This window comes from Parus major, chromosome 4 (assembly GCF_001522545.3).
Source record: "Parus major isolate Abel chromosome 4, Parus_major1.1, whole genome shotgun sequence".
NCBI lineage: Eukaryota > Metazoa > Chordata > Aves > Passeriformes > Paridae > Parus > Parus major.
In genome coordinates, this window is record NC_031771.1 from 57,472,676 (window position 1) to 57,500,035 (window position 27,360).

General features: G+C 39.6%; 2 protein-coding genes across 15 annotated transcripts in view; both read left to right on the forward strand.

Moving 5' to 3' along the window:
• The window catches only part of KIAA0232 (KIAA0232 ortholog), a 63,472-nt gene extending 51,188 nt beyond the window's left edge, over positions 1–12,284 (forward strand). For 3 of the 13 annotated variants that reach the window (XM_033513663.1, XM_033513662.1, XM_033513667.1), the window contains 4 exons: positions 6,681–6,762; positions 8,581–8,678; positions 9,649–9,793; positions 10,566–12,284. In XM_033513663.1, the coding sequence (XP_033369554.1) occupies positions 6,681–6,762; positions 8,581–8,678; positions 9,649–9,793; positions 10,566–10,663 (423 nt within the window). In that variant the 3' untranslated portion in view covers positions 10,664–12,284. Of the gene's footprint in view, positions 1–5,293; positions 5,408–5,519; positions 5,528–6,680; positions 6,763–8,580; positions 8,679–9,648 lie in introns of those variants that run through there. The other 10 variants (XM_015624339.3, XR_001520955.3, XR_004496955.1 and 7 more) reach the window with 10 other exon arrangements.
• Positions 12,285–19,052: 6,768 nt separating this feature from the next.
• TBC1D14 (TBC1 domain family member 14) overlaps positions 19,053–27,360 on the forward strand; it is a 63,078-nt gene continuing 54,770 nt past the window's right edge. For both annotated transcript variants that reach the window (XM_015624707.3, XM_033513669.1), the window contains exons 1-2: positions 19,053–19,198; positions 24,399–25,134. In XM_015624707.3, the coding sequence (XP_015480193.1) occupies positions 19,156–19,198; positions 24,399–25,134 (779 nt within the window). In that variant the 5' untranslated portion in view covers positions 19,053–19,155. The remainder of the gene's footprint in view (positions 19,199–24,398; positions 25,135–27,360) is intronic.

Genomic DNA, 27,360 nt, shown 5'->3' on the forward strand with positions numbered 1-27,360 from the left:
ATAGGTATAAGTTGCATCTTACATTTTCTTTTCTTTACATCTTACATTTTCTTTTCCTCTTCAGCCTCCTCTTGCACATACTCAGCAGTTGCAGTATTTACATTTGGAGGAAGTTTTTCCATTTTCAGCTGAAGAGTTGCACCCAGCTTGTGTTGTGCAATTACGTATTTCTCAATTATAAGTTTGAAACACTAACGCATACATAGGCAAGCTAACCTTTCTCTTGCTAAAACTAAAGCTCACCTTTCTGTTGAACAAAATCAGACTTTCTTATTTTCCTTCTTCCTCATTTGTTTCTTCTGTCATCCTCTTTTAAATTAATTGCTTCTTTTCCCAGCATCACTAAGTTGCTATCTGCTGCTTGCACAAGAGAAACAAATTTATGACTTTTCCAGACCCTTTCTAGACATCTTGGTTCCTGCTGCTCTGTTAAGTTAACAGAGAAGAAATGGCTTCAAAAATCTTTACTGGAGTCTGGGAAGTTTCTGTGTTGGTGCCAGGCCTTGCATAAAGAGTCATCAAAAAATAAATAAACTTAGGCTGTAAGTCAGAACAGATTCTGGAATTGCCTTATACCAGGAGTAAGTGAAATCTAACTTCATCATGCAGTAGGGCATAATGAATGAACAAGTGATTATACAGTTATTTGTGACAGCACGAGTCTGAAGTTCCTTCCAGCCGTTTTCAGATCTTCTTTCTGGATGTGTAGTGCTCTGTGAGGCTGCTTATTCTCATCTTCACTTCAACCACTTATCCATTCAAGAACTTGTAAGTGGCTGGTATGTACAGTGGTACCATAGTTTATGGTAGCTCTGAGGCTTGTGAAAGGTCTTTTGGTAGTGAATAGTGCTCAGAAAGCTCTGTTGTTTAATTTTATTTAAGTTCCCAAGTGCAAAAGGAAAACTTACTGCTTTCCTTGCTCAGGTCACATGATTTTGTAGGCATTTTCATAGCTTCAAAGTGAATAACCACTGAGAAGTACAAAGGGCCAACAACCCTCTTAGCAGTCTAGATTCCAGTTTAGTTTGCAATAAAGCTCTTCCTGGGGGGCTTGGGGAGCCTGATTACCCCCTAAGCTCAGACAGCCTGGGTTAAGTTGTCCCCCTCTATCTACCATGTCTCAAGAAGGTGTGTGCACACCCCAGGCTTTTCTAAGCACCCGTAGTTGGAGTCTGAAGGTAATTGGCTTTTTGGCTCAAGAGCATTTATTTAAATTTCTTATTGTGCTTAAATGTCTGTAAAAGATGTGCGAGAGCTTTTTTTCTTTTTAAGAGTGATACTATTTATTTTCATGAATATTAAGCAAAATCAATATAAAATACCTGGAGCCTAGGAGTATAGGAGAAACTTTTTTCCATGGACACCCCACACATACATGCATGGGGGAAAAACAGGCACTATGGTCTGGACTGATTAGTATAGATCAATATTTGTAACAACTTTTTTTTTTAAAAAAAGGAACTTTCTATGTTTCTGTGCTTGACTTTGGACAGAAAGTAATTATTTAACTCAGTCATCTAATGTAAAGTTTGAGTTGTGTTCTGAGGTACCTCCAATATTTTTGAAAATAATAATGGCTGAGAAAATACTAATAGAAACCACAGTATAACAGCAACACATTCTGGTTTGCATCACTTAAATTTGAGTTATATATGTGGTGTGGAAACACACATGTCAGAATACCTCCTATTTATAAACAAGACTGTAAGAGAATCTGGTTCAGTTTCCTCCCTCTTACCTTCGATATTAGATCACTTCTTTTAGAATTACAGTGCATTATGCAGCAGGAATTTGAAAATAGCTCCTGTAAAATTTTTCCAAACATGAATGATATTTATATATCTAGCTAGAAGATTAAAAAAACCTAAAATTAAGCCAAAACCAAAATGAAAGTAACAAAACAATTAAAATTCCAAACCAAACAACCTCTACAAAAAACCACCAGCACATGTCACCCAAACAACTAATAAAGCTCGACAAACACAGCTCCCTTTCCTCACCTCAAAGTTCAGTCCTTTTTCTTCTGAGTAAATGCTCCTACCGTTTAGCTATGGAGTCATGGGTAAGTACACAGTCTGGACCAGCTAATGGCCTGTGAATACACCAACACTGCATATCCTCTCAATAGATTTTATAAGGGCTCCAGTCCAGCAGGTGTGCTCAAAGAATGCTCATACTGTTGGGTCCTTGAGATAGATAAAAGGACCTGTGGGGTTTTAAGGTCTGAACATCCCAAAGACACTGGTTTTGGGGATGAGGAAATTTTACTGACAAAAACTGTTTGTATATCTCATTACTGAATTGGCCTTGGGGTTTGGTGAGGTTCTGTGCTGGGCTGGAGTAATGCAGTGGAAGTGTATAACCCCTTCAGAAAGGGCTTCCAAGAGAGGAAGGGAAGAGGGGTGTTTTATAAACATTGGTTCTGACTGAGGTCAGCAGTGTAGGAGGTAAGCTGTCATAAATCCAGGCAGTAGTAAGAGGGAGACAGAATTCGTCAGTTCTGCTGTGTGCCTTAAAATCAGGGAAATCAAGTGGAAAAAGAGCATGTAGAGTCATCCACATACAAAGCAAAGGACTGACTGTAAATAGTAGTTTGGGGGCTACCTAATACAGGACTGGTCCAGATAGTCCTTGGTAAGTGCTGATCATGGCAGGTGATGAAAACACCTACAAAGACTCTTAAGCTCTAACCTTCTAAGTAAGAAAACATTATTTTGCAGAGATATTGAAGGGTTTGTATGAAAGGACTTGAAAAAGATAGAGTTCACAATAACAGTTAAAAATCATGAGGGGAGAACCCCAAGGTTTAAACAAAGCAAATAAAAAAGACAGGGTACGCCTGAAAGTTCTCAGAGTAAATGAGAAACACAAAGATGATGGAGAGATATTTGATAAACGTAACTAACAAGCTTGGAAAGCTATGAAAATGTAATATCCAAGGTATTGATTAGAGCATCTATTGTCATTGTTAATGAAAATACAGATATTACACTGTTTCAGTTAGTAACAGCAGTATTCACCTGAGTATCATGAAGAGCAGCAACTAATTTAAGAGCAGCCTACTAGAATATTTGTTTGAGAACACATGGAAGATAGAAAAAATATAAAAAGCAAATCTTGCTTTCAGAGAGGACAATGGAACACAGAAAATGCAACCAATGACACTCATAAATTGCCTAAACTGTACTTTAAACTGTGAATGGCCCAAATATGTAAGTAACAGGAGGTTTCCAAGTGTTGGTTTATGAGAAAGATTGCACTCTCAAAAGAAATCAGCAGCTTACTGGAGGACAATGGAGTCTATATTTTTCTAGTGTATGGCATGTTTATGAAAATCCCTGATAATAACAAACTGGCAAGGTCTGCAGCTACACTGGAGGACAGGATTAGAATCAAAAAGTTGTTAAATCTGTGCAGTGTCTGAAACATAAAATGCAATCCTGCAGGGGCAACTAAAATTTCTACATAAAATAATAACTCTCTTTACAAACACTATGGGAGGAGTCACAGGTGAGGAAGGGAAACAGAAAAGCCTCTTCAAATAGATCATAGTTGAGTGTAAATCAGGAATGATATACTGCAAAAGACAGCAACTTTGAGATCCATGAACAGGAATACTCACCTGTAAAAGTGGAGTACCGGGTTCCCTGTATCAGGAAAGATGTCTTGAGAAGAAAACACAAAGGTCACGAGTTACGAAAACAGAGTGAAGGAATTGGGGGTATTTTTTCTCAAATAAGAGAGACTTTGAGCAGAGGCAGCAGTTTTGTAGAAGCCAGGTTTATAGTTAGAGGAGATAAGGGAAAAGCTGTGTTCTCTGTAGGCTCCAGTAAACACAAAGGAGCTGGATGTGATGACTTTAAATCACACTAAGGGAAATTGAAGAATAAGAATTCTAACTGGATAAGGGTCATACTGTAAGGCTCAATTATTTTTTTATGGAAGCAGTTGAAATTCTGCCTTGCTGAGACAGAATGTTGGAATAGTGCATTGATTCCAGCTTTGTGTAAGTGTAGAGGCTAGATTATCTCATAGAGTCCCTTGCACATAAATTTTTAGTGAAATACAATGAAGTAACTGCCAATAGGTTTTAAGAATGTAAAGTCTAGACTCAGCTCCCTTTCATTTGCGACTGGCTTCTTGAGCCAAGTGTATCTTCATTGGGTGGCTGATGAACTAAAATTAGGGCCTGATCTTTTGGAATGGGACTCAATGGGTTCACTGCTCCTTTGACTTCTGAATTACTTGTGTGCTGTATTCTTCCTGATAGAAGGGGTTGCAGAGCAGGTTCAAAGAAGTATGTGCTTACAGAGTAATATGATTTTTTCTCAGTTGTAACACTTCTGATAATTTTTATTCAGACAATACTGAAGTTTTCTTGCTTATTCTGTTCACATTCTGCATGCCTAATGTCACCCTTGTCAGCCATGGTCCTTGTCAGCAAGCATTCTGAAGCAGTACAACTAGTCAGTGATGGTGTTTCCAAATTAGTATCTAATAGCTGGGAGAAGCCTCAGTTACCCTATGCCTAGCTGTGAAACCAGAGAGGAAACCCATCAGTCATTTTTCCTGCAGCGAAACTGGGAGTAAAACAGCATTGCAGTTGGATTTGCCCTGCTGTCTGTGAGTTCAGCTTAAGAACAAAGTGAAATAAATACTAATAGTTTCAGAGAGGAGAGACTTCCAGTTACAATATTTAATATCAGAACCATTCTATATAATAGCTATTTAAATGGTTAGCTGGAAAATTTAATAAAACTTTTCATAAAACACTGGAAGCATATATGAGTATGTGTGAGAGAGGAGGAGGAGACATAAATTCCTGTTTTAAAAGAGAAATATTGCCAACAAAGGAAGGTAGACTCATGATGCTATTCCGGAGTTGGTATTTTGTATTTACTGATTGGGAGTGTCTCTTTAATTCACAAAAATATTCACAGTGTGAGACTGTGCATTTCTAGGAAACACTAAAGCAACACTGTTGGAAAATTTTTTTCTTCTATAAATGTATGAAATAGACATTTTTTAAGTGTCCTCTATCCCCTCCCAAACAAATCAACACTGAGCTGTGAGCAGTCTGACCTGCTCCAGCTCTGCAGGTGCTGGAATTGTGATGGAAGCACAGGGGACTGAAGCAGCCAGTGCCAGTTCAGTCACGGAGCCATCTCAGAGCAGGTGCTGAGCTCTGCTGGTGCCTCAGCCTGGGAAGCAGCCCCGGCTTCTTGTGCCCTGCCAGACTCAAGCTGGCTTTGCCTGTACCTGCTGTGGTTCATCCAGCTGATCCTGTGTACAGGTGTGACAGCAGCAGTGGGAGAGACTTTGAAATTAATAACACATTGTGCCTGTGGAGTGTAGATGCTCTATGTATGATCAGCACAGAGTGAAGCTTCCATGACTGAATGTATTTGTAAGTGCACATATTTCTTATTATGTCCTGCTTATACCCTTTTTTGTCTTTTTTGTCTTTTTTTTTGTTTGTTTGTTTGTTTGTTTGTTTGTTTTTTTAATGTTAAAAAAAGACTAACCAGTAAGTTCCTAAGAACTCCCTTTTCTGGAATTAAGGGTTTGAATTTTTGGAGGGTGGTTCCAGAAAGACTGTTCCTGGCTCTTATGACAGGAAACCAGCATGGATAAGTTCAAATAAGTTGAATCTAGGACATGTTTCTAAATACAGCTCTCTTGAGTCACTCCTTTGGTTTAAGGGGCTTCTCTTTATTAAGGAAAAGTGTTTGTAAGTTTAAGTTCTATGGATGTGTAGTTTTTCAGCAGGTTAAGGAGGAACAAAAGGATGCTCATTAATCTTCCATGTTTAAACATTTTCAAGTTCACTGAGGGAAAAGCTGGCTAGAAAGTCAGTGTTGAAGCTCATTTGTTAATGTTTGTTGTAGGCAGTTGCACTGTCATTTGTTTTTTGAATCATTCTAACATCTATAGAGGATGTTACAAAATGGCATAATCTTTTGAAGGCTAACGGGGTTACCTCAGGTGCAGCCATGAAACTGGAGACATGTCTATTGTGACAAGCAATTGCTATTTTAGCCATGTCCATCAATGTCATAAAGGAAAGGCCTCTGATAGAGTTAAGCTAGCATGAAAATAGGGGAGAGTATTTTGGCAGTCTTTGTGAATGGATTACTTCTAGCATAAAGACAAATTACTGATCATCCTCATAACCTCTTTTTCTTCATGTTAACACATAATTCTCCAATTTTGTGTTTTTCTGTTGGGTAATGGTACTGCTAATTCATCCTCCCAAACTTCAAGCATGAAATTTTCCTGCTTTTTCTTTGCTGTCTTCTCTGCTTTGTTTTACACTGAACTGTTTGTCATGTTGGCTAACATTTCACTGTACTTCCATCTCTTCAGTAGCTCTCTCTAGATTATAAAGTGTAGGGCTGGAATTAATTTTTTTTTCTGGATCCGTATAACTCTCTATGGGCAAAGTCTGAGCCCCAGCATGGAGTTCATACTGGCTGTAAGAGTTCAGAGAATGGATGTTCCACTGTAGTTTGACAGTCATTTCCCATTGGTGTTACAAATTGAGCAATGTGACCTGTAAGACTTAGGAAAATTCATTGTAATACCAGAATTTCCTCCTTTACATGTAAGTATATTATTTATGGCATAATGAAGTGTGATTATTGTCTAAACACTTTCCTATATTGAATACTAATCTGCAGAGAATGAGTGGCAGCCAGGAAAAGCAATGCTGGTGGGAAAAGGCGCTCTATTCTCCCCTTTTTCCTGCGTCACAGTGTGAAGGTAAGCACCTCTGCCTGTTAGAACTAACTTGCTGTTGCACCCATGTTAGAATGAAATGCTCCTTGTTACAGATTGGAATTGCTGCATATGAATTGGATTTACTGTCTATATTCAAAAATCCCACACCAGTAAGCTTCCACAAAAATCTCTCTGAGAGAGAACTGAGATGCTTCAGTTGCATCTACTGTAGTAGACCTCTAGCATTATTCTAAATTGGTTTGAAAAGAAAGTGGCTTTAAAATGATCTTAACATTTACACAAATCTACTTAATTCCAAAGCCTGCAATTGAACAAACAGAAAATCTCCGATTATGAAAATACATTATTACATTCTTTAATGTTTTGTCCTGAAAAATACTTATTAGGTAGGTAAGTCTGGAAAAACGTGAAAACATGATGGTTACCTTTTATGGGTGTGCGTAAATAATATGCCAGTTATTCAGTGAATGTGTGGAATTTCTCTGAGACTGGGAAGGAGAGGGATTTGCCACATGGCCACTCCTTTCACACTGACAGTCTGTGAATTTTTCTGCACCGAGAGCAAGTCCAGCCTTAGTAGGCAGGCTGCTCGTGATCAGAAGCAGGTGTGCTTCCAGCACTCCTGGGAATCTGTAGCATCTGACAGCTGAGGCCCAGGTTTTCAGTGGACCGGCAAGAATCCAGGCAGCTTTTTTTGCCTACATACTAATTCACCTTTTCTGGGGAGAAGGCAAGAAGCTAAACAAGATCACTCTGCATCCTGAATTGACAGGATCTCCGGTGCTTTCTGTTGGTACAAGCTCAGGGTGAGAAAGTTTTGATCAGAGACCCGGTTCCTTAATAATCTGAAAGTAGATTAGCCAGTTACTATTTTTGAAGCGCAACTTTAAGTGCAACCGACTGAACCGTGTTCTTGGTTCCAAAACGGCCTTACTTTGGTGTTTAGGACAGTTTGGGTGACCTTGAAGAACACGTTAACAGTTTCCGCAGTCCCAGCCGTGCAGGAGCAGTGCGCTCGGAGCCCGCCCCGCCGGCGAAAGCCGTCAGCGTTCCCGGAGCGGGCGTTTGGGTCCCGCGGGGCCGGGGCTGACCCCTGGCGGCGAGCGCGCGTCACTGCGGCAGCGCTTCCCTGGCGCGGGGAGCGCGGCCCAGCCGGGCCGTCTGTCAGGGACAGCAGAGCCAGCCTTCGCTCTGTGCGGCTCCGCTTCTAAACGAGACCGGGACTTTATCCTCACAGCTGATGGTACTCTTCCACAAACCTTTATCTGTATCCAGTTTTCAGTATGGGTACTTTTTATATGTGGGTGTTGATGCATGTGATCCATATGTATCTATCAACGTGATAGATGTTGATATTACATATATAAGTTTACTCTGGTAAGTAGAAATCACAGCCATTCATGTCAAACGGGGTTTTTGAGTTTCAGTGAGGATCAGGCTACTGTTTTGGCATATACTGTGTGGGTATAGAAATAGGAGTGATGTGGAACACAATGCAATATCAGAATTGAAAAATGTACCGCGACCCATTCATCATTACAAAATAAATTCTTGTTCTTGTTGGTATTTTAGGTGTTTTCATTAACTAAGTAGCTTCTTCTTTTACTATTAGTTATCCAGGTAGGATTTGATGAAGCTTCTGTGAGGTATTATGCTGATTTCATTATGGGTGTCAGACCATAAAAACCCCCACAAGCACAGAGTTTACATGGCATAGAGTGTGAATTCCAAGAATATTTCTCTGGATGCTTTAATTTATGGTAAATGTAAATAACAGTGTTCCTCAATTCTGTTTTTTCTTCCTTTGCATCTGAAACACCCCCACAAAAACAATATAAGAGTGCTATACAAATGCCAAGGGAGAGAATGGTGTAGGAGAACTTGCAGATGTAAAGGAAGTATCCAATGATGATGAACATCTTTTAGATTTTAATATGGTAAGTTTGTCAATGGTTTTGGGGAGGAAGTTTTTTACTTATTTTATAAGGGTGGGCTACTCCATCTTTCCTTTCATCACAGTTCTTAGTTTACCCTCAAGTTTCTACAAAAACCTTCAAAAGCTTCTCTTCTCTTACTTTGATTTTTTAAGCTCCTCTTCATCTTGAACATCCTTCTGAAAGTTTCTCAGGGTGTTGTACTTTGGGGAGTACAACCCTTTATACAAACAGCTGTACTTCTAGTAGACAAGCAAAGCCAGTTTCCTTTGGGAACGCTTGCCATTTGCTTGTCATGAGTGTTAAACATGAGTCTTCTTTTCCTTCAACTTCTAATTTCAGTAAGTGTAGAGTGAGCTGAAGTGCACTTTGAGGGCAGAAAGAACCAGTAATTAAAGGCATAAAGATAATATATGCTGAATACTGTCCTTATTACAAGCAAAAAACCCTGATTTTTTTTCTCTAGGGAAAAAATTTCATGTGCACATGTATTTACTGATATACTTTTAAACTTCATAGTGATGATAGTGCTTAGTTTACATTGTGACACGCTTGCTATAGCTTTACTCATTCAGATGAAAATATATTTAAAATACATTTGCTTGAAGTTTAGTCAGATCTGTGCTGTGTTTTCTTACTATTTAATACTTACTATGAAGTTTTGGAGATAACTTTTACAGTAATTTTTCTAATTGTGATAAAGATACATCCTGAGTTTACTTTTGATTCTCTTGCTGTTTTGTGCAAATCCTAAAATTAAGGAATAGGAAAAAATGATAAAAGCCCCACCTTTTTTTCCCTGTTGTTCTGCAGTCCTTTCTACATTTTAGAATAAGTCAGGAAAGGGGAGGACTTGCGCTGTAATCGTGGCATCTCTCTTGGACAACTACAAAACCATATTACCTCCCAGCCCAGAGAAAAGCAAGCGTGTTCTTTATTGTTCCCCATCAACACTGTCAGTTTAAATCCTTAGGTTTCTTCTGTTTATGAAGCAAGATGTGCAGATGATATAAATGCTGAGGCAAAACCAAATGGCTTCAGGAAGAAGATCTACTCCAGTGATAGCTCCAGCTCTGAAGACACAGCTTCAGAAGGTGGAAGCGGATGGGCTGATCCGTGTGAGGAGGAGCTTTTTTCTCGAACTCAACTGTAAAAACTGCAGAGTAGAAAAGATGATTGAAAAGTAACATGAGATGGAAAACTATCTTTCTTGAGGGTCTGTAGCTCTAAAACAACAACTTGAGTTTCCTCTTCAGTTAATGGATTCAGATGTGTATTTATCTTTCTCTTCTTGCTTATTTTATAGATGAGGACACAGCTGTCCTGTTGAAGATTTTTTTTCCCCAAAAAATACTGTTAAATTCTTGGCTATTTGAACTAGATTAGATTGTGTTGTCAAATCAAGAATGGATGTGCATGTGCTTGTCTTAGTAGTACCACTGCTTTTTTGCATCTTAATTGCAGTTATTTTCTTTCGTAACTGTAGCCCTACCACTATTACGATCTTCTTAGCATCGCAGTGTCTACAACTACTTCTGCTATTCAGAGACTTCAGCTTTCTGCACATTAGGCTTTGTTCTTTAAGAACTGGGAGATAAATACTTAACACTGTAATCTATCAGTGCCTTTCTGAATGCAGGAGAAAAGCATGAATGACTTGTCCAGTCTTCATTCAGTAAATCTCATAACTTTGAAGTAGGAACAACAGGGTTGTGCTTTAGAGACTTACAGAAACTGTGTTTTCTATCCTATGATTCCCCCCTCCCACAAACCAACACTGAGGATACAATGGTTTGTATTTTTGCTAACTGGAGAAGCCAAGGATTTTTTGTAGGTATGGAGACAATGTGGGTTTTTTTTCATTTTTTTTCTTTTTTTTGTCCTTTTTAGCAATTTGCCGATGTGGGGCAGAAGTTCAAAAAGAAACACCAAAAATAATAAACCACTGGGGTGATGTGTGGATTGTTGTGAATTTTGTTAATGAGTAATGAGAATGTTGTCTTGTTGCAGATGAAGGCATTCATGTAACCTGCAAAAGCATCCTGTAACTGAACTTGAGCCTGAATGACTGAAACTCTCTAAAATGCTCAGAGTGTTCAATGTTTAAAATGCAAAGGGTCAGTGCTTCACTTGAAAGAAATCCTGTGGCTGCTGCAGTTAGCTGCTGTTGTGGCTGTAATTTAGTAAATCTCGTAGTTCATTTTGTGTTTCTGAGAGAATGTGTGGGGCAAGTTATGTGTGTGGTGGGTGGGGGTAGGGAAGGTGATGACTTACAACATACATGTGTGATTGCAGTAGTGATTGTTGCTTTATGTGACTTGCTTTTAAATTTTCTTTTGTTAACTTAGAAAGTCAATACATTGTCAAGTTGCATTTGTACAAGACTATCAACTCCTTCTGCTTTTAACACATTATGCAAAATGTACAAGCCAGGAGGAGCAATATTTACAAAACTAAACGTTCTAAGTTTTTACCAACTCCTAGTTTAAAAAAAGACAACTAACTAGTCTACACGATCACAGCATGTCTATAACACCAGGAAGTGCAGAAGGTCCATTACTGACTCGAAAAGCTTCACCATTATTTTTTACAGGCAATAAACCTCACAAGAAACATAGCTGTTTGAAATGTGAGCTGAACTGCCTTTGAAATATGTTCTGTGCTAGAAATGCTTTCTGAGTAACTGGGTTTTGTTGCCTTTATTCAATTGACAGTGTAAGAATTTAAATACATGGTTGGGAAACTATGCCAGTCTTCGTGCAACGCTTTTGGTGAGATCCTTACTAAAACTGGCTTGGTTGCCCTTATCCAAGGACTTTCTTTTGGCCCTCCTCTTAGACTATGTTTTAGGGTTTGTATTCATACAGCAAATCTTTTGACACTTTACAGTTTCTTTTCTTAATTTATTTGCAGACTTTGAATAGATTTTTAAATATTTTACTTTCTTCTGGAGCTTCCTTGAGAGGTTGTTTAGCACCTGCACTGAAACTAGTTAACTGTAACATGAAAGGAAAAAGAACTTTACACACAAGTTCTTCCAATCACTACAGTGAAGAATGGAATAGAACTTCATTTGAGAACAGGAAATGACCAAGTGGACATATTTCAAACACAAACTTCAGCTCAGTTAATTCTGGCTAGAGCTTCTTCATTGGTAAGAAAGGGCTCAAAAGTAACAAAGGTGTTGCTCATAGTTACACTGTGGCATGTAATGATTCCAGCACCTTTGGAGAAAATAAAATCCTATATTGAGCTTGGGCAATAACAAATTGTCTTTACTTGTTTTCATAGTTTAATGGCTAAAGCTCTAAGGCTTTCAGTGAGAGTTGAAGTGTGGCTTTTAGTTTTTCTATATGGATAGAAACACACATCAACAACAACAACAACAAGAGCATCAAAGGTTGCCATACGCTGAACCGCACTGTGGGATGAAGCGCATTGCATATCCATAGCATTGAAGTATCAGTTTTCCATTCCTGGGCTGAAATTTGTTTCTACTTTTTGCTTCAAGTGGTTGTATTGTTCTGATTTCACGTACACCAGAGTAACTGATTTTGTTTTCTTGTGGAGTTACTTAACACCGAATAAAAATATAAAAGGACAACTGGATGGTGTGTGTGTGTCTTCATTTTCTTGGGCTAACGTGTATAACTTAGATACAACATGCAGTTAAACATTAAATGCTCTGGAAAAATAGCATGACATACCTAATTTGGGAGTTCTTTTCATTGTTGTAATTTTTTAAACTGTTTTTAGGATGGAGGAAAATTAAATACATTGCATATGTTCTTCAAAAAAAGAAGACAAAATGAGCTTTTCCCACACTTTATTTCTGCAGAAATTAATTTATAATGACAAATTCATGTCTAGAAGACATGAGACCTTTTTAAAAGAAAAAAAAATCAAACCCAAGCTCACCCAGACGCTCTTTCACATAACCGTTACAGAACTTGTATATAATATGGGACTAACCCAGCAGATTCCTATTTCTGCTTTCAATTTGTGTTCAGCCATCAAGTAACCAGTATCTCACTTCTACTTACAGAAAACTACATCTATAACAACAAAGTCCACTTTCCTAATCCCATGGCCACACCTCCTTTTAGAGAAAAGAGAAAAAGCCCCAACAGCTCACATTCTACTTGGTGGAGCCTTCTGCATTTTGTTGCTCTTAAGTTTGCAACCAAAGTGACCTGGGATTCTCTACAGAATGATTCCAACCTCTGCTGAATTAGAAGTTCAATGAAAACAACACAGAAACACACACTTGGAAATAATGGAAGAGCTTTTGTTCAAACTTGGTAGTTGAACCTTTTAAACATTATTTTCAATTATTTCTTAAATACAGCAGAAGTAGTATATTTTCATTGCATTTATAGAAGATAACTTAATAGAAGAACTACATTTCATCAGTCAGGCTTTTCAATTCCTGTATCTGAATTAATATTAAATACACATACTGTAAAGAATTTGTTTCCAGTTAAACAATGTTGCTTTCATGCAAAAACTACCACTGTACAGTCCTAGGCAGTAAGTGCTGGCTGTAAATGCACAATGTCCCACTGCCTTCATTAGAGTGTCTGATGTGAAAATACATGGGAAGGCAAGGCAGCGAACCTTCTGGAAAGCCAGGATTCCTTCACAATAACTCATTCTTTCCCTGCCAGGACCAGCATAGTTAAGTATTATCCCCAATGAATTAGTCATTACCTTTCACGTATAACATCTCACATAATTTTCTGTCATTATCTTTGAAACTAATAGCAAAAAGACTCCAGAGGTTTGGGACAAAGGAGTCTTTACTGATACATTTTAGCTTCCTACTCTAAGACTTCTGTTCCATTGTTCAAGTTCCTCTCAAAATGTAGTATTACATGCAAATGCTTATAAATTTTATGGTCCACCTCTGCTCCAATGGGATGATAATGGGATGAACAATGGGAAAAAAACAGCTGACAGAGCTGGCAGTGGGCCAACACGCTGCTGAGAAAAAGCCACTGAGTGACAAAACACTGGTGTCCCTGCCCTACTTCACCTGGGTGTAACAACTTCACCTATAAAAAGTGAGGACAGAGGCTGCCATTGACGTGTCCTTCTGCCTGACAGCCTTCCTGCAAGGCAAATGAGTCTGGAAGGACCGTGTCTGTCATTACTGTATTTGCAGCTTCTCCAAGAACGAGGGGTTGCAAAAGCAACACTAAGTCTCTGTGTCTCTCAGTAGTGATGCAGGCTCCCTTCTGTTAACAGCTAACAGCCATTTAACTGCTTGTCACATAAAGATTTTGGGATTTGCTAATGAAGAGTTAACTGCCAAGCATTTCTGCACAGGCCTTATTTTACTCACTACAAGCAAAGAGAGACACAGGAGAAGCAGCAACTCTCCTTGTCTCAAAACAGAGCTTTCAAATCTTTAATTTCTTCTAAAATCATTCTGAGCAATCACACCTGGTAAAAATACTGTTAAAAAGTATAGATGAGTACTGAATTTTCAGATTCATCTCTGCTTTCCTGTTCATAGCCATGGAAATGCTCAGGCAAAGAACAGTAGAGGTACAGTAGCAGTACTTAAAGCAAATAGGTAAGCACCACCTAGAAAAGGAGATGCCATTTCCACTGCTGGATATTTGTCTAATATGTTCTAGGAACATATTAGACAAATGTGTCAGAAACTATGTAATGACCCACACAAAATTGTGTAGTCTTTTCCTTTACTGATCCCCAACTTATGTTTGAAAAAAAGTACAGCTTGTGTGTTGTTTAGGCCTATTGTCCAAAAAATAATTTGCCTCATTAATCTCTACCTGCTTGGATGGGCCAGCCTGATCCCTTACGGATATGGGACAGAAACTGGTGTTGAATTTTTCATTTTTGCCGTTACTTTATTTGTGCAATAATGAATATTAGTAACATCCCTTATGTTTCCAATACCCTTTTAGTAGGATTTTGCCTTTTTCCTTTTTTTCTTATATTTCATAACTTCTAATTTTTTTATTGATATTTGGCTTTGTATTGTTCTCACTTTGCAATGGAGTTCTAGCTATCATTTGACTCTGGAACCCTCATCTATTTGACTACAGAGTCTTCTTCAGGAAGGCTAAGTTGTCATTCATAGGTTTTAAATATTTTTCCACCATTTTTCCTGTAATTGTATTCAGTACAAAAATATTAAATTATTTGAAGCACTGCAGATCCATGACCACATAATAATAGGATCTGTTACCTGCCCAAACTGAATGTTACTTACTTTCATTTGTCCTTACAAGGTCTAGACAACAATTGATTTTTAGTCCACTACTTCTTTTTTTTCGTAGGGAGTTCCAATAGATGTTGTCATGTTGGCAACTGCTACAGCGTAGATCTGTTTTCTTTTGGAAATGTAATTTAAATTGTGCTTACTTAAGAGAATAAATCTGTTACAGAACTCCAGCTTTTCATTATGCAGCTGTGCATAATAACAACCGTTTCCCTCTCTGGCGTAATTTAGTAACGAGTGAAGATCTGTAGCAGAGGTACCATGGAGGCTTTGTTAGCAATTATTTATGAGCACTCAGGATTCTGCAATTCTGAGATATTATACAAGGAGTAATATTTTTAGGTTATATAGTTTTACTCCTTCACACTTTATTATTCATGTTGCCTTTCCTAAACAGCTTGTAGACAGCGATAGAAACAATCCTGTCACGCATTGTGTTTCAGTAATATCAGTTCAAACATGCTGGAAAGTCCCACATGCTCTTCCCCTGCCTTTCCTGCTCTTCATTTTCTTGCTGTCTTGTGGAGGGGAACCATCTTAGTCTATTCTTACCCAGTGATAACAGAAGGGTTAACAGTGATGGTAGCTACAGACCAAGCTTCCTCACCCTTTATTAGGTCTAAGTTCCTATAGGAAGAGGCGGCCTTTTGGGATAATGGCATGTTCTCCAGCTGTTACTGGTTCATCCCAACCCTGTTAAAATGGTCTGGTGTACACACAGTCCACCTCTATGGAAATGCCTATGTACATGGTGACCATTCTGAAAATGGACTGCTATCGAATACAGACAGGCAAAAACAGTTTTGTGTGAATAAAATTAATTTCTGATGAATCTGAAGTAGAAGAGCATAATATTAATTTCTTAAAATCATCACCATTTGCTTCCAAGGTATTCAATTTTTTACAGAATTATTACCCTTGTCATTGCAACGAGTCAGTAGAAACCTGAATTTATTCATTGTTCCCTTTTCTTGTGCCATATAACATGCACCAGTTATTTCACTGTGCCTACAGGTAATTCTGTAAAGCAAGGAGGAAAAGGAGCAATGTCTCCTGTCTGTGCTAACATTTGCTTTCAAGAGAGAGCTGCTCTGTCTCACGTTATGATGGATAACTCAAGAGTATCCAGCACTGCCACACTTGGTACCTTGCACTCTGGCTTGGGTGAGCTAGAACTGCCTTAAATCAGTGATAGCAAGTGGAAGCAGGAGCTTTTGGTCAGCTCACATTCAGTGAGGCATAGCTGTTGTACCTTCACAACATGCTAATCTTTGGTTAACTACAGAAAATAAAAATAAAAATTGTCCTCTAGCTTATGACAGAGAATTACTGACTTTCAAGAGCCACACAGCAGATTCAAATGAAGCTCAGTTTGGCTGGCTCTGAAAGCTGTTTGCATCACACTTGGCTTGTGATGAATGAAAATTCTATCTAGATGTTCTCATCTAGCTCTTAAAAAAATAAATTTGAAGTTGTATCAATTACAAAATTGCTGAAGCTTCAAAACAGAACTGAAAGCCTAAGCAAAGAATGCTTTCTCATATTTACAGGCATAAGAAGTATGACAGAAACTTGCATTTGTTCCTTGGCTCTAATGAAACAGAGGAAAGACTGGTATTTGGTGTACTTCTATCATGCGTAGTATATTTTGGAAAAATCACTGAGACAGAACAGCGTACAAACTCTTCATGCTTTCTTGCAAAATAACCATAAAATTGGGATATTGAACTCTGCTGGCATGAATATAAGTCTGTATAACAGAGTTTTTAAACAGTGTTTAAAAAAAATTAAAATCCCTAGCACCAGTCTATTATTAGACATGTAGAAGTTTTTTTGCCCACTAGGTGAACATCAATTGCCAGTTTGAGGCTGCTCTATGTAACATTTCATTTCTACACAACAGCTGTAGGCAAGACACTCTTAAACAAAACATGGTTTTATCCCAATAATTTTTATAAAATTAAGTGTTCTACATGTTTACTTGACCCTCAGTCAGTGGCAGAGCACTGATAATAACTATGTTGATTAAGTGCCACAATTAACTTATAACACTTCTGAGGATTTACTTACAACCCATGTGTTTGGACTTTAAAATTTGCAGAGCTGCTGCAAAAGAAAGGTGCTAAAGGTGCCCTCTGCACTGTTATGCTTTTATACTTCCTGTACCTGGCAGTACCTGTTCTGTTTCCTTTTAGTAATTAGCACATGCCACACTTCAGCACTATTTAGTCACAATGTGAGCCCTTCAGCTTTTCTCCATACAGAGGAATAGTAATACACAACGTTTGCAGACAGAAATTTACCTTATCTGGGATGGTGAGGGCATGAATGACTGATACAAAGTGTTAGTGCAAAACACCTTTTGGTAATAGCTCTTCCCCTTTCCATGAGTTATACAACCATTCATGTGCAATAGAGGGATGGTTTTTAATATTGACAAGGCTGCAATTTTCTGAGACTTTCCATATGCTAGGCTACCACTGAAGGATTTTCTGCAGCAGGTTTTTCTAACAGTTTCCCTTCTTCAGCCTAAATTATATTAAGCTGGAAGTAGGATTATTTTCTGTGTGGACACTCCACAAAATTAGAGAATTCCTGACTGTTTCCATTCTGTTATTTACCCTGGGAACCAAACAACTGACCTAGGTACAATGACACATCATGATGACAATACTCTCATTTGATTGCTCCAACAGAAGAATCAATTCCCACTCTCTAAAACATATAAAAGAAGATACGGAGAAATTGGTGCCAGTCTTAAATCATTTTATGTTGATACCCATCTTAGGAATACAGCAGACTAAGGACTGATCCAGTCACAGAAACAATTTGCAGAGGTACAATTTTTGATTGATGGTAGATTTTCACAGCAGTTTCATAATAATCTAGTTCTTATCTTTCTACTATGGAACTGGTGTCAACAGTCATGGTGGCAAGTACTTCTGTATGGGTTTACCTCAGCCTCTCAGTTCATTCAAGAGAAACTTGCCCATAGCAAAGCTTGAATAATCATGGGTTTGTACTGCTTGATAGCCAACCAGTGACACCAACACAAGTTCAATATTTCTGTGTTTGCTGCCCTCACATTTCCACATTCAGTGTAGACATGAGAGGTGTGAGGTGACAAGAGTGCTTATTTACTCGGTTCAGATGGGGGACAGCTTTATCTTACCACCGAAATAGAGACATGATCACTGACTCTAGGTGCGAAACACAGGACCTTTGCAGAAAAAACAAAACAGTGCCGAGTTTCACAGATGATAAGGAAACACGACAGCTCTGCTCCTGTCAAGTGCTGACTGCTCAGAATTTCAGTGTGGGGGTAGAGCAGGGTGTGCACAGCTTCACCATGTGAACGGCGAAAGGGCGCACTTTGAGACAGAAGATGAAGAGAATGGAAAGATAAACATACAAAAATAGCCATTACCACCATAGAGCCTCCCCACTTTTGGCATTACAAAACGTAACTCCAAAGATCCACAGAGCTAAGGACACACCTGCGCATGATGCCTCCACACGTTCCGTAGCCCACACTTGTAAACCCACTGAACTTTGTTTTACTCCTAAACGCAGGCAGCAACACGAGTGCGGCCCGCCCACCCACCTGCTCTCCCGGGGACGGCCAGGACCGGCCCCGGCAGTAACGCGGGATGGGCTGCAGCGCTCGGCAGCCAAAGAACGGCTCCCGCCGAGAGCGGGGCTCCTCGGAACCAGCGCCCTCAGCCCCAGCCCCGCTTCCCTCCGTTCCGGAGACTTCTCAGAACCAGCGCCCTCAACCACAGCCCTGCTCCCGGAGGGGGCCTGCTGGGTCAAGCGGACACCACCACCCGCCCCTCCGCGGACGCTGAGGCGGTTCAAAATGGCGCCCAGTGGCGGCCGCCCCTCACCCCCCTCCGCGCAGGCGTTCCCTTCCCCGGCGGGCGGTGCTTCCCCTAGCGCGCCGGGTAGGGGGAGCGGCGGCGGCGGGGCGGGAGGAGTCTGAGCTGCGGGGGCTGGAGCATCGCCGGAGGAGCCCAGCACCTGTCCCGCAGCCAGGTGTGCGCCACCGGCGCCATGGGAGGCCCCGCGCCGCGCCGAGGGGGCGCCCGGCGAGGGGCGACTGCTCCGTCTCAGCCGCGCTGAAGCCGGCGCTGCTCCGCGGGAACCGGAGAGCAGCGACATGGACCGCCCGCCGCAGCCGCCGGCCGCCTCCTAGTCCCGCAGCAGCGGCTGTGGGGCGGGTCGGGCATGGCCCAGCGTGACGAGAGCGACGGAGGGCAGCGCTACCCCGGTGAGGTGTCCGGGTTCCTCGGGGCTCTTCCTGCTCGGGCGGCGGCGCAGCCCTGCCGGGACTGGGGGTGTTGGTTGGTACCTGTTGGTGCGAGGGGCAGAGCCCGGGGCAGGCGGAAGCAGCCTCAGCACTGAGGGGCTGCACTGGCTGCGGCTACTGACTTGCCCGGCCGGGGCCACGTTTAAAAGTTAAGAACAGGTGGGCTGAACCTTCGGAGTGTTCATTGGTGGGTTAAAGACCGCAGAGAAGAGTGAGCGCTGCTTTTTCCTTTTCTTTTTTTTTTTTTTTTTTCCCTTTCAGTTTCTTTGGGTTGTTTTGTAAGCGAAGGCCGCTAGCTCGGAACCTTCGCAGAGCGAGTCGGGTTCAGCCCGTGAGGAGGAAACTTTCATCTCGCTGCCTCTCTTCTAGTCGAAGTCTTCAGGCAATTAGCAAAGCCCAAACAAAACTACATCTTACAGTAGCTGAAGTTCTCCTGACGTTGCTACTAATTTAATGTAATAATTTTCAGTAATATTGGTGTGGGGACGTTAAAAGCCCTGTAAAGCGTTTCTGGAACAGAGGCTTTAGCAGAGCACTGTAACTTGTTTGTACTGCCTGCCTGACGAAGCAAAAGCAGTCGAAAAGCAGTGAATGGCTTACTTATGATTACGCTCCGAACACTCCGTTCAGAAGCCAGATTTGTAAAACTCACGCTTCTAAAAAGGTCACCAGCTGAGAGTTAGATAATAGTCATTTTAATTAAAAAAGAAAAAAAAAAAATCCCCACTAGTTTATTTTTGCCGGTAAAATTTCGGCAGTACTTACATAGTAGCCTTAATTGCTGTTTAGTTTAAAGGCAGACTTATTGTAGCGTCAGGAGTTCTTCACTGTTGTCAATGCTATGGCTGTTAGAACATGCACTTAAACAAATGGAACCAAGAAATCTTTAATAAACAAACTGAGTTTGATGATCTTGTTCACCCAAACCTGCCCTTGATAACAGCAGTTCTTAGTACATGCAACAAAAATATTGTTAAACGTGGAGAATATAAACCGTTAATTTAAAAAAAAAAACTAATTGTAATTTTGTAATTGAAAAAATTCCTTATTCTTAAAAGCTTGTGGAAAAAATGCTGGCAGAAGTAAGTGCTGAAGAGATAATGTGTGATGTTAACTCTTTGAGAACTAAGCTGTATATGCAATCATTCCTCGTGTCATTCCTGTGAGGCAAGAAAATATAAAACCTATTTTGTAAATTGTTGTCTTACTCTTGTTGCGTGCCTAAATTGCAACAAAACTCCCAGCAAACTTGGAATAATGGGCCTTGAGTTGGTATCTTTCTGGTTTTGTTTTACTCTAATAGTTTATCTTTAACTTTTATATCAAACTGGGTTAAAAAGCCATTTTATTGTAGATCTTAGAAATTATAATCAAATATGTCTTGTTCCCTCTGTATGGTTGAGTGATATGCAAAGCCAAAATCTGTTTTAAAGCCTCTGGTTATTGTCAGAACATGCCTTCTTGCATGCTGTGATTAGAATTTGGGGAATGTGAGGCTGTATGGACAGCCCTACCGAGATAGATCTAAACTCCACCTGTCAGAAAAAAAATTTACCCAGGAGAGGTCCTGAAAACAGAACTAATGTATGTTGCTGTTTTCATGGGGTTCTGATGCTTGTACTTGAGAGCCTTTCTGAGTTTCTTTTTGTTTAGGAATCATCAGTGATTTTTTTATTCCCAAACTTACATGTAAATTTCTGGCATCCACAGTGTTCTGTGGCAGAGTTGTGCAGGTTAGCTGCCCTTTATATGAATAGTTGTGTCCTGATGTTAATTTTAAACCTGGCTACAAAGCTGTCTTTATCACGTGCTCCTTAGCACTGAGGTTGGAAGTGTTAATGACTAAATAACATCTACCTGCTCTCTTATAGCCATTTGTGACCTTGGCTGTATTTTCCCAACTACCTTTTCCTTCTTATTTCTTGTGGGATGTTCCCTCTAATGAGCTCATGTTCTCTATAAGACATTACAAATATTGTTTTTATTTAGATCATCATATATTCAAATACACAATAAGTAAGCAGACAAAATTGCATACTATTTCTCAATATGATGATAATGTTTCAACATAGTTATGTTAATAAATGCTTTATGGAAAGAAGTTAGCATTGGAGTACATGACAGAATATTTGACATCAATTGTCAGATTTTGCACTTACTGGTGAGGCAGCTAAAACAGAGTATAAATATCACTCCATCCTTAAAAACAATCCTACAACAACTTAACTCAAAATGAATCAAGGAGTTCTCATGTGTGTTCTTGACAGCTGATTGCATCTCAAGTTTTCATTTAAAGCCCTTGATGGGTACACTTCAAAGCCTCCCACGGTTTCGCTGAACTGTGTAAAACCTTTGTAGCTTGCTGTTGCATAATTTGCTCCAGCAAGCTGTAGTGTTGTATACTTCTGCATTTCCTGGTTGCCTGTTTGAAGGATCTCTTCCTGTTAAATTTATTGCTTGAAAAAATACCAAGTCAAGATAAAATAGCTTCAGAATTGCTGTGGAATTTTATTTTCAGTTTTTAAAAAATTCTTTTGTTTACAGTATTTGGCCTCTTGAGCTGCTGTAGTTACTGTTTCTGCCAAGGTCACTTGAATGCTTACCATTTGTAAACTTGGTTGAGAAGAGCAATGCAATTAAGCTAAGGACTGGCTGCTACTTGGGAAAATCATTGAGGAGAAGTAAAGGTAGTCATGGGAGGAATTCATTATGGGAACATGCTTGTACTGTTTACCCAAACATCATCAAAGCTGTTTCTGACAGATTACATTTGTGTTTTGTTTTCTGGACTGCACTTTCTAGATGCATTTATAAGTTTGAATTCTTATACATCAAACCCCTTGGTTACACTGTTCTGAAGTGTTTATGTATATATGCTTTAAAGTAACATTGGGGCTGGATGTGCTGTGGATTTGAAGAACAATATAATTTATACAAGGGAATAAAGGTGAACACAGGGAGAAGAAAACAGACTTGTGTTAGAACAAGTGAATTCAAGTAAGGCAGTCTGAGAACAAGAGATTCCAGTATATACAACAGTGATTATATCTAATGCTCTATGTTATGTCTTATTTGTACATTTGAGCTATCACTGTTGACTTCTTGAGTATAATTTGTTGCCTGCATTCAAAGATTGCTGTTTAGGGTTGTTTGTTTTTTTGCTGGCCGTTGCAATTTTAATTTAGTGAATAGAGAATTCATAATGTACACAGTTGGTGTGCCAGCTATTTCAAGACATCATTTTAATTGCAGGGGATGTAAACTTTTCAAACCATGGTAATATGAAAAAAACCCGAGTTGCTATAGCAACTCTTTAAGAAAAGAGTTCACACATCTTCACAATCTTTTTAGTCAAAACAATACACTTGAAACCTTGCTGAGGAAGAGGATTTGGCAATTGTTGCATTGATTGATTGGATGGGTAGCATATAATTGGCTGTTAAAAAGTTCTGAAGAAGTCTAAAAGATGAAATATCCAGGGTTATTTCTCCTTGACTTTTGTCTCTGCTTAGGAGTGGATTGAACTGGATTTTCATATCTGCTAGTGAATATCATTTAGGTAGTAAATTAAAGATTAGTGTGGCATACAAAGTACAGTTGGATTCCTGAAGTTTCCACATGATTGAAAACTTGTGGGAAAAAAATTTGTTTGAATGTGAGCGAGATATGTTTGGAATTAGTTTTCTCTCACTCTCTGCCTGTTGGTATCACAATGCCAAACTGTGTTGATATTCTCAGATCTAAGTGTGGACTGTGTGTCAAAGCCTGGTGTTTGGCAGGGCTCAGGTGACATTAACCAGGAGTTTAGAACTGCTATGAGATGGCAGTTTTCGCTGATGTTTGAAATTGGGAAGTTTATGTTTTCTTTTGGGATATGTATTTGTTTTTTAAAAATAGAATGTGGGGAAGACCTTCTAGAGAACAACTGGCACCTTTAATTAAAGTGCTTTACTTAAGAGAGGATAGACCAGAAGCAGGAGACCAGGCTTCAGGAACAGAAGAAAAATCTGTCTAAAGCAGTCTGTTTGCAAGATGGAATGAGTACTGTTCTTCACTCATTCACACTTATCCCAGAGTGTTTCAGAGAGAAGAAATTGAAGGAATATGCACTTATTTGTTCTGCCAACTGCTGCAGAGTAATTGCATTGCAAACTTCAGAAGAGCTGTCGACAATTTAACTACTCATATGGAAAGAGAAGATCTGTGTAATGTCAGATTAATGATAATATAGTGTTTATATGATCAGTAGCAGTTCTGGAAGCCAGGGCAGTATTCCTGATGGTGTTCCAGATGTATGAAAGTTTCCATCGAGTTTGGTGTATCCACCCTGTAGCTCCTATTTGACAGGCTTTGCTTTGCAGATCATTCAGATTCAGACTGCAAGTGAGGCACTGAATGGATTAGCTGACCTGCTGGCAGCTCCTGGGGAGACAGAAGGGAGGGATATTGCAAAGATGAAGGATCACAGTCCCTGAGTGCAGTAAATACGATGTATTTGCAAATGTTACTGTTACTGGATGTGCACTGGTGAAGTGCGTTGTATATTGTGGAAGCATTGAATATCTGGATAGCTTTATAGCTGTTCAGATTTTACATCTGATGTACATCTCTTGCTTAATGCAACAATGATATATTATACATTCTCTTCTGTGACAAATTTATTATCAATTTTATGGTTTCCAGAAGGTGTTGAATGAACACCTCTGAATCTGGTCTAAGTGTATGGAAACAAGTTTTGTAGCCTCTGACATCAGAAAATATGAATTTGAGTGTATAAAAATAAATTTCATATATTTGCTTCAATATTGACAGGGAACATGAAAATACTGCAGGTTTTATAGTATGTAATTTCACTCCCAGGAGATGTGTAAGAAGCAATGGGCACAAAAACTGCTTATGAAAAGCTTTTCATGCTTGACATTTTCTAGAAGTGTAATTTAAGTTGCCATTGTCCTGGTAATTCATGCTGGGGGAAGGGATAGTAATCGTGTGCAAGAGAAGACAAATAATTTTTAATTAGAAGCCTAAATTAGGACAAGACTTGAGTACATTAAAAAAACAAACCAAGAAATAATCCTGAAAAAAAAACAACCTATGAAACAGTCAAGAAAAAATCGCAACCTTCCTGCAAACTCATAATCTTTTCTTTCTTTTTAACCAGTCACCAGCTGGGACAAGACAACCGATGCAAATTTACCCAACACTTTAAATGGTTTGACCTTCGTGGGAATTCTGGATGCAAGAGTGGGCAGCAGTATCCAGGGCCTTCAAAACTTGAACTCTGGGACCTCGAGAGATATCTCATTGCCTGAGTATGGACCTGGCCTCCTGTCCAGTGCTTTAGAAGATTGTCATAGCCTTAAATCAGTGGATTCTGGTATTCCAACTCTAGAAATAGGAAATCCAGAGCCTGTTCATTGCAGTGTGTTGAATGTGAAGAGAAAGCAATCAGAACCTGAACTTGTGCCTGACAGGGCTTTTCAGAGCGCATGCACACTGCCACCATATGTGCCTCCACATTCGCTGACTGCTGAGCATGACCATGCCGTGCGAAAATCCTCAACTTTCCCAAGAACTGGGTATGACACTGTCAAACTTTATAGTCCAACCTCAAAAACTCTAAATCGAAGTGATGATATCTCTGTTTGTAGTGTGTCTAGTCTTAGCACAGAACTGTCAACAACTTTATCAGTTAGCAATGAAGACATTTTGGACTTTGTGGTCACAAGCAGTTCAAGTGCAATTGTGAATCTCGAGACTGATGAGGCACACTTTTCAGACATTACCCTGAATTCCTCTAGAGACAGCAATGACCAGAACCAGCAGCAGTATTGTCACGAGACAGACGTGGACAGTAAAAGGAAAATACTGGGACCTTTTACAAACTTCTTTGCCAGGTAATGTTTCCATAAAATATATTTTAAATATTAAGTAAGATCTTAGAAGAAAGGTCTTGTTTGATATCGCACTTTGAAAGATAAAAGAGCTTGGTGTTTTATTTTTTCTGCTATGAGTAAATAGGCAAATGTTGCTTGAGACTAAGGCTCTGCATCCTACTTTATGTTAAGTTTATGGTGTGTGCAAGCATCTTAAATATTGGAAGATTCCTTCTGAATTACAGTAAAAGGATTTCTGAACAACATCTTTTTTCTTCTGAACAGGGGCTTCTCCATGATATCTTTTGTAATTTTGGTCTTTAATCTTTTGTCACATAAGTGGATGAATATAGATAGGATCCATACCTGTATTAAAGAACTTTGACATCTGAGGATTCATAGATGGTTTAGTAGGGATGGAATATTTTATTGATCATTCTAGGGTATGAAGCTTAAAATACAAATACTTTACAAACACTTGGTGTGACTATTGTGATCTTTTCAAATCTCAGTTACTGTTTTTTTAATATCCTTTTCCTTAATTTTTGTATGGAATGAAAACATCTTACATTGTGTCACCTGCTTGTTGAAATTATAGCGTTGGCTATCCAAAGCAATTTCTAAATGTGGCCCTTGTATGAACAATAAGGTTCTAAATGCAGAGACCCCAGGGAAGTGGGCAATGAGGAGGAGGACTAATCTACTTTTGAGGACTGTTTGCTGGCGGGTTCTCTTTTTTTTTTTAAGTTATGTAAGGCCTTCATGATGTCTCTTAACTTACATCATCTGAAGTTTGATATATTTTAGATAAATTCTTCTAGAAAGACATTTTAGACATCAAGTGGAGCTAGCTGTAAATAACCTGTTTTGCACATGGCTTCAGCTAATATCTTTTTCCTCATGCTTTTTTTTTTTTTTCCTTTGCATGAGACAAGTAGGCTAATAAAATACATCAAGAACTGGGAAAAATCGTTCTTTGAAAGGCTGTCTCATTTGCAAAGCATGAGAAAATCAATTTGCTTAGACCTACTAAGCTGGCTGAAGCCTTTGTTGGTTTTTATTCTTAGGTTAAAGTACTGTGCAGCAGAGCTCCAGTCTTCAGTCATGTTTGAGGTGCTGATGCTTTTGTGGACCCTTGTCTGTTTGTTGCCATGGAACCAGACTTAATTCTGAAGCAGGAGGCTTCTCAGCACTTCAAAGCGTAAACTTTTGTTACCCATTCTGGTAGCACAACTGCTAAGTCAAACAAATGCTGTCCTTCAGCCTGGAGGGAGCACAGTTGAACAGGCACATTTAGACCTCACTCAGAATAGGATGTTTAACTGCTTCTCAACTTTTCTTATCCAACAAAGCAAAGCCATCTGTCCAAATTCCGTTCTAGTGCTGTCTGTGGTGGGTTTTGCAATAACTGTAGTACTCACTGGATGAGCTTTTTGACCTGAATCTTTGCAGGTACATTGAATGCCAGAAAACAAAGACTGTCATTACTGCCTGTTAAATGGAGAACAGATAATCTTGGTCACAGGGTGATGTCATTGTAAGAATATGAGGATTTAAGTTCAAACCGGGTGATTGGCTTTGAAGTTCCAGGTGCTCAGTCTGTAACCTGACCTTGAATATCCTTCTCTTTGGCATCCACTTCCCCGCTCTGTTTTGGAAACAAGAGTTGCCCACTTTTTGTCTGTACTTGCATACCACACCCCCACATTTTATGAGATGGTGGTGAGTTTTGCAGGTATCGAACAAGCAGGGAACCTCAGAGGTTGTTCTGTGCCACAGGGAGTACTATTTATATTTATGCTGTCAGCATTGTTAAGGTTCAAAATATGCCATTGCTAGTTTTTGTTAGTACTTGTAATCTGGCATCCATGGGTTTGAAAACTCCCTGTTCCCTGGAGTTTCTGTGAGCTCCTTGGATTCCCAGGACTTAAACCAGCACTCAAGTAAATTAACCTGGGCCTTGCAGCGTTTGGTTAGAAAGTAGCTGCTTTCTAGAGACCTTCCCACCCAGCTGACCCTGTGCTCTGTACTGGGGTCTGTGTGCAGTGAGATGAATAGTGTTGTTGAAAACCAGCTTTCTGAGATGGAGCTTCCTAGAGCAGTTTGTTACAAGTCCTGCAGTGGTGGGTATACACAAAGTCCCAAAAAGGAGTGTGTTCTTAACACTGTGCTCTGTGCTGAAAGTTTCAGTCTTGCAGGTTGAGTGCATAAACTTCATTTCAGAGAACTGAGGGTGAGCCATGGCAG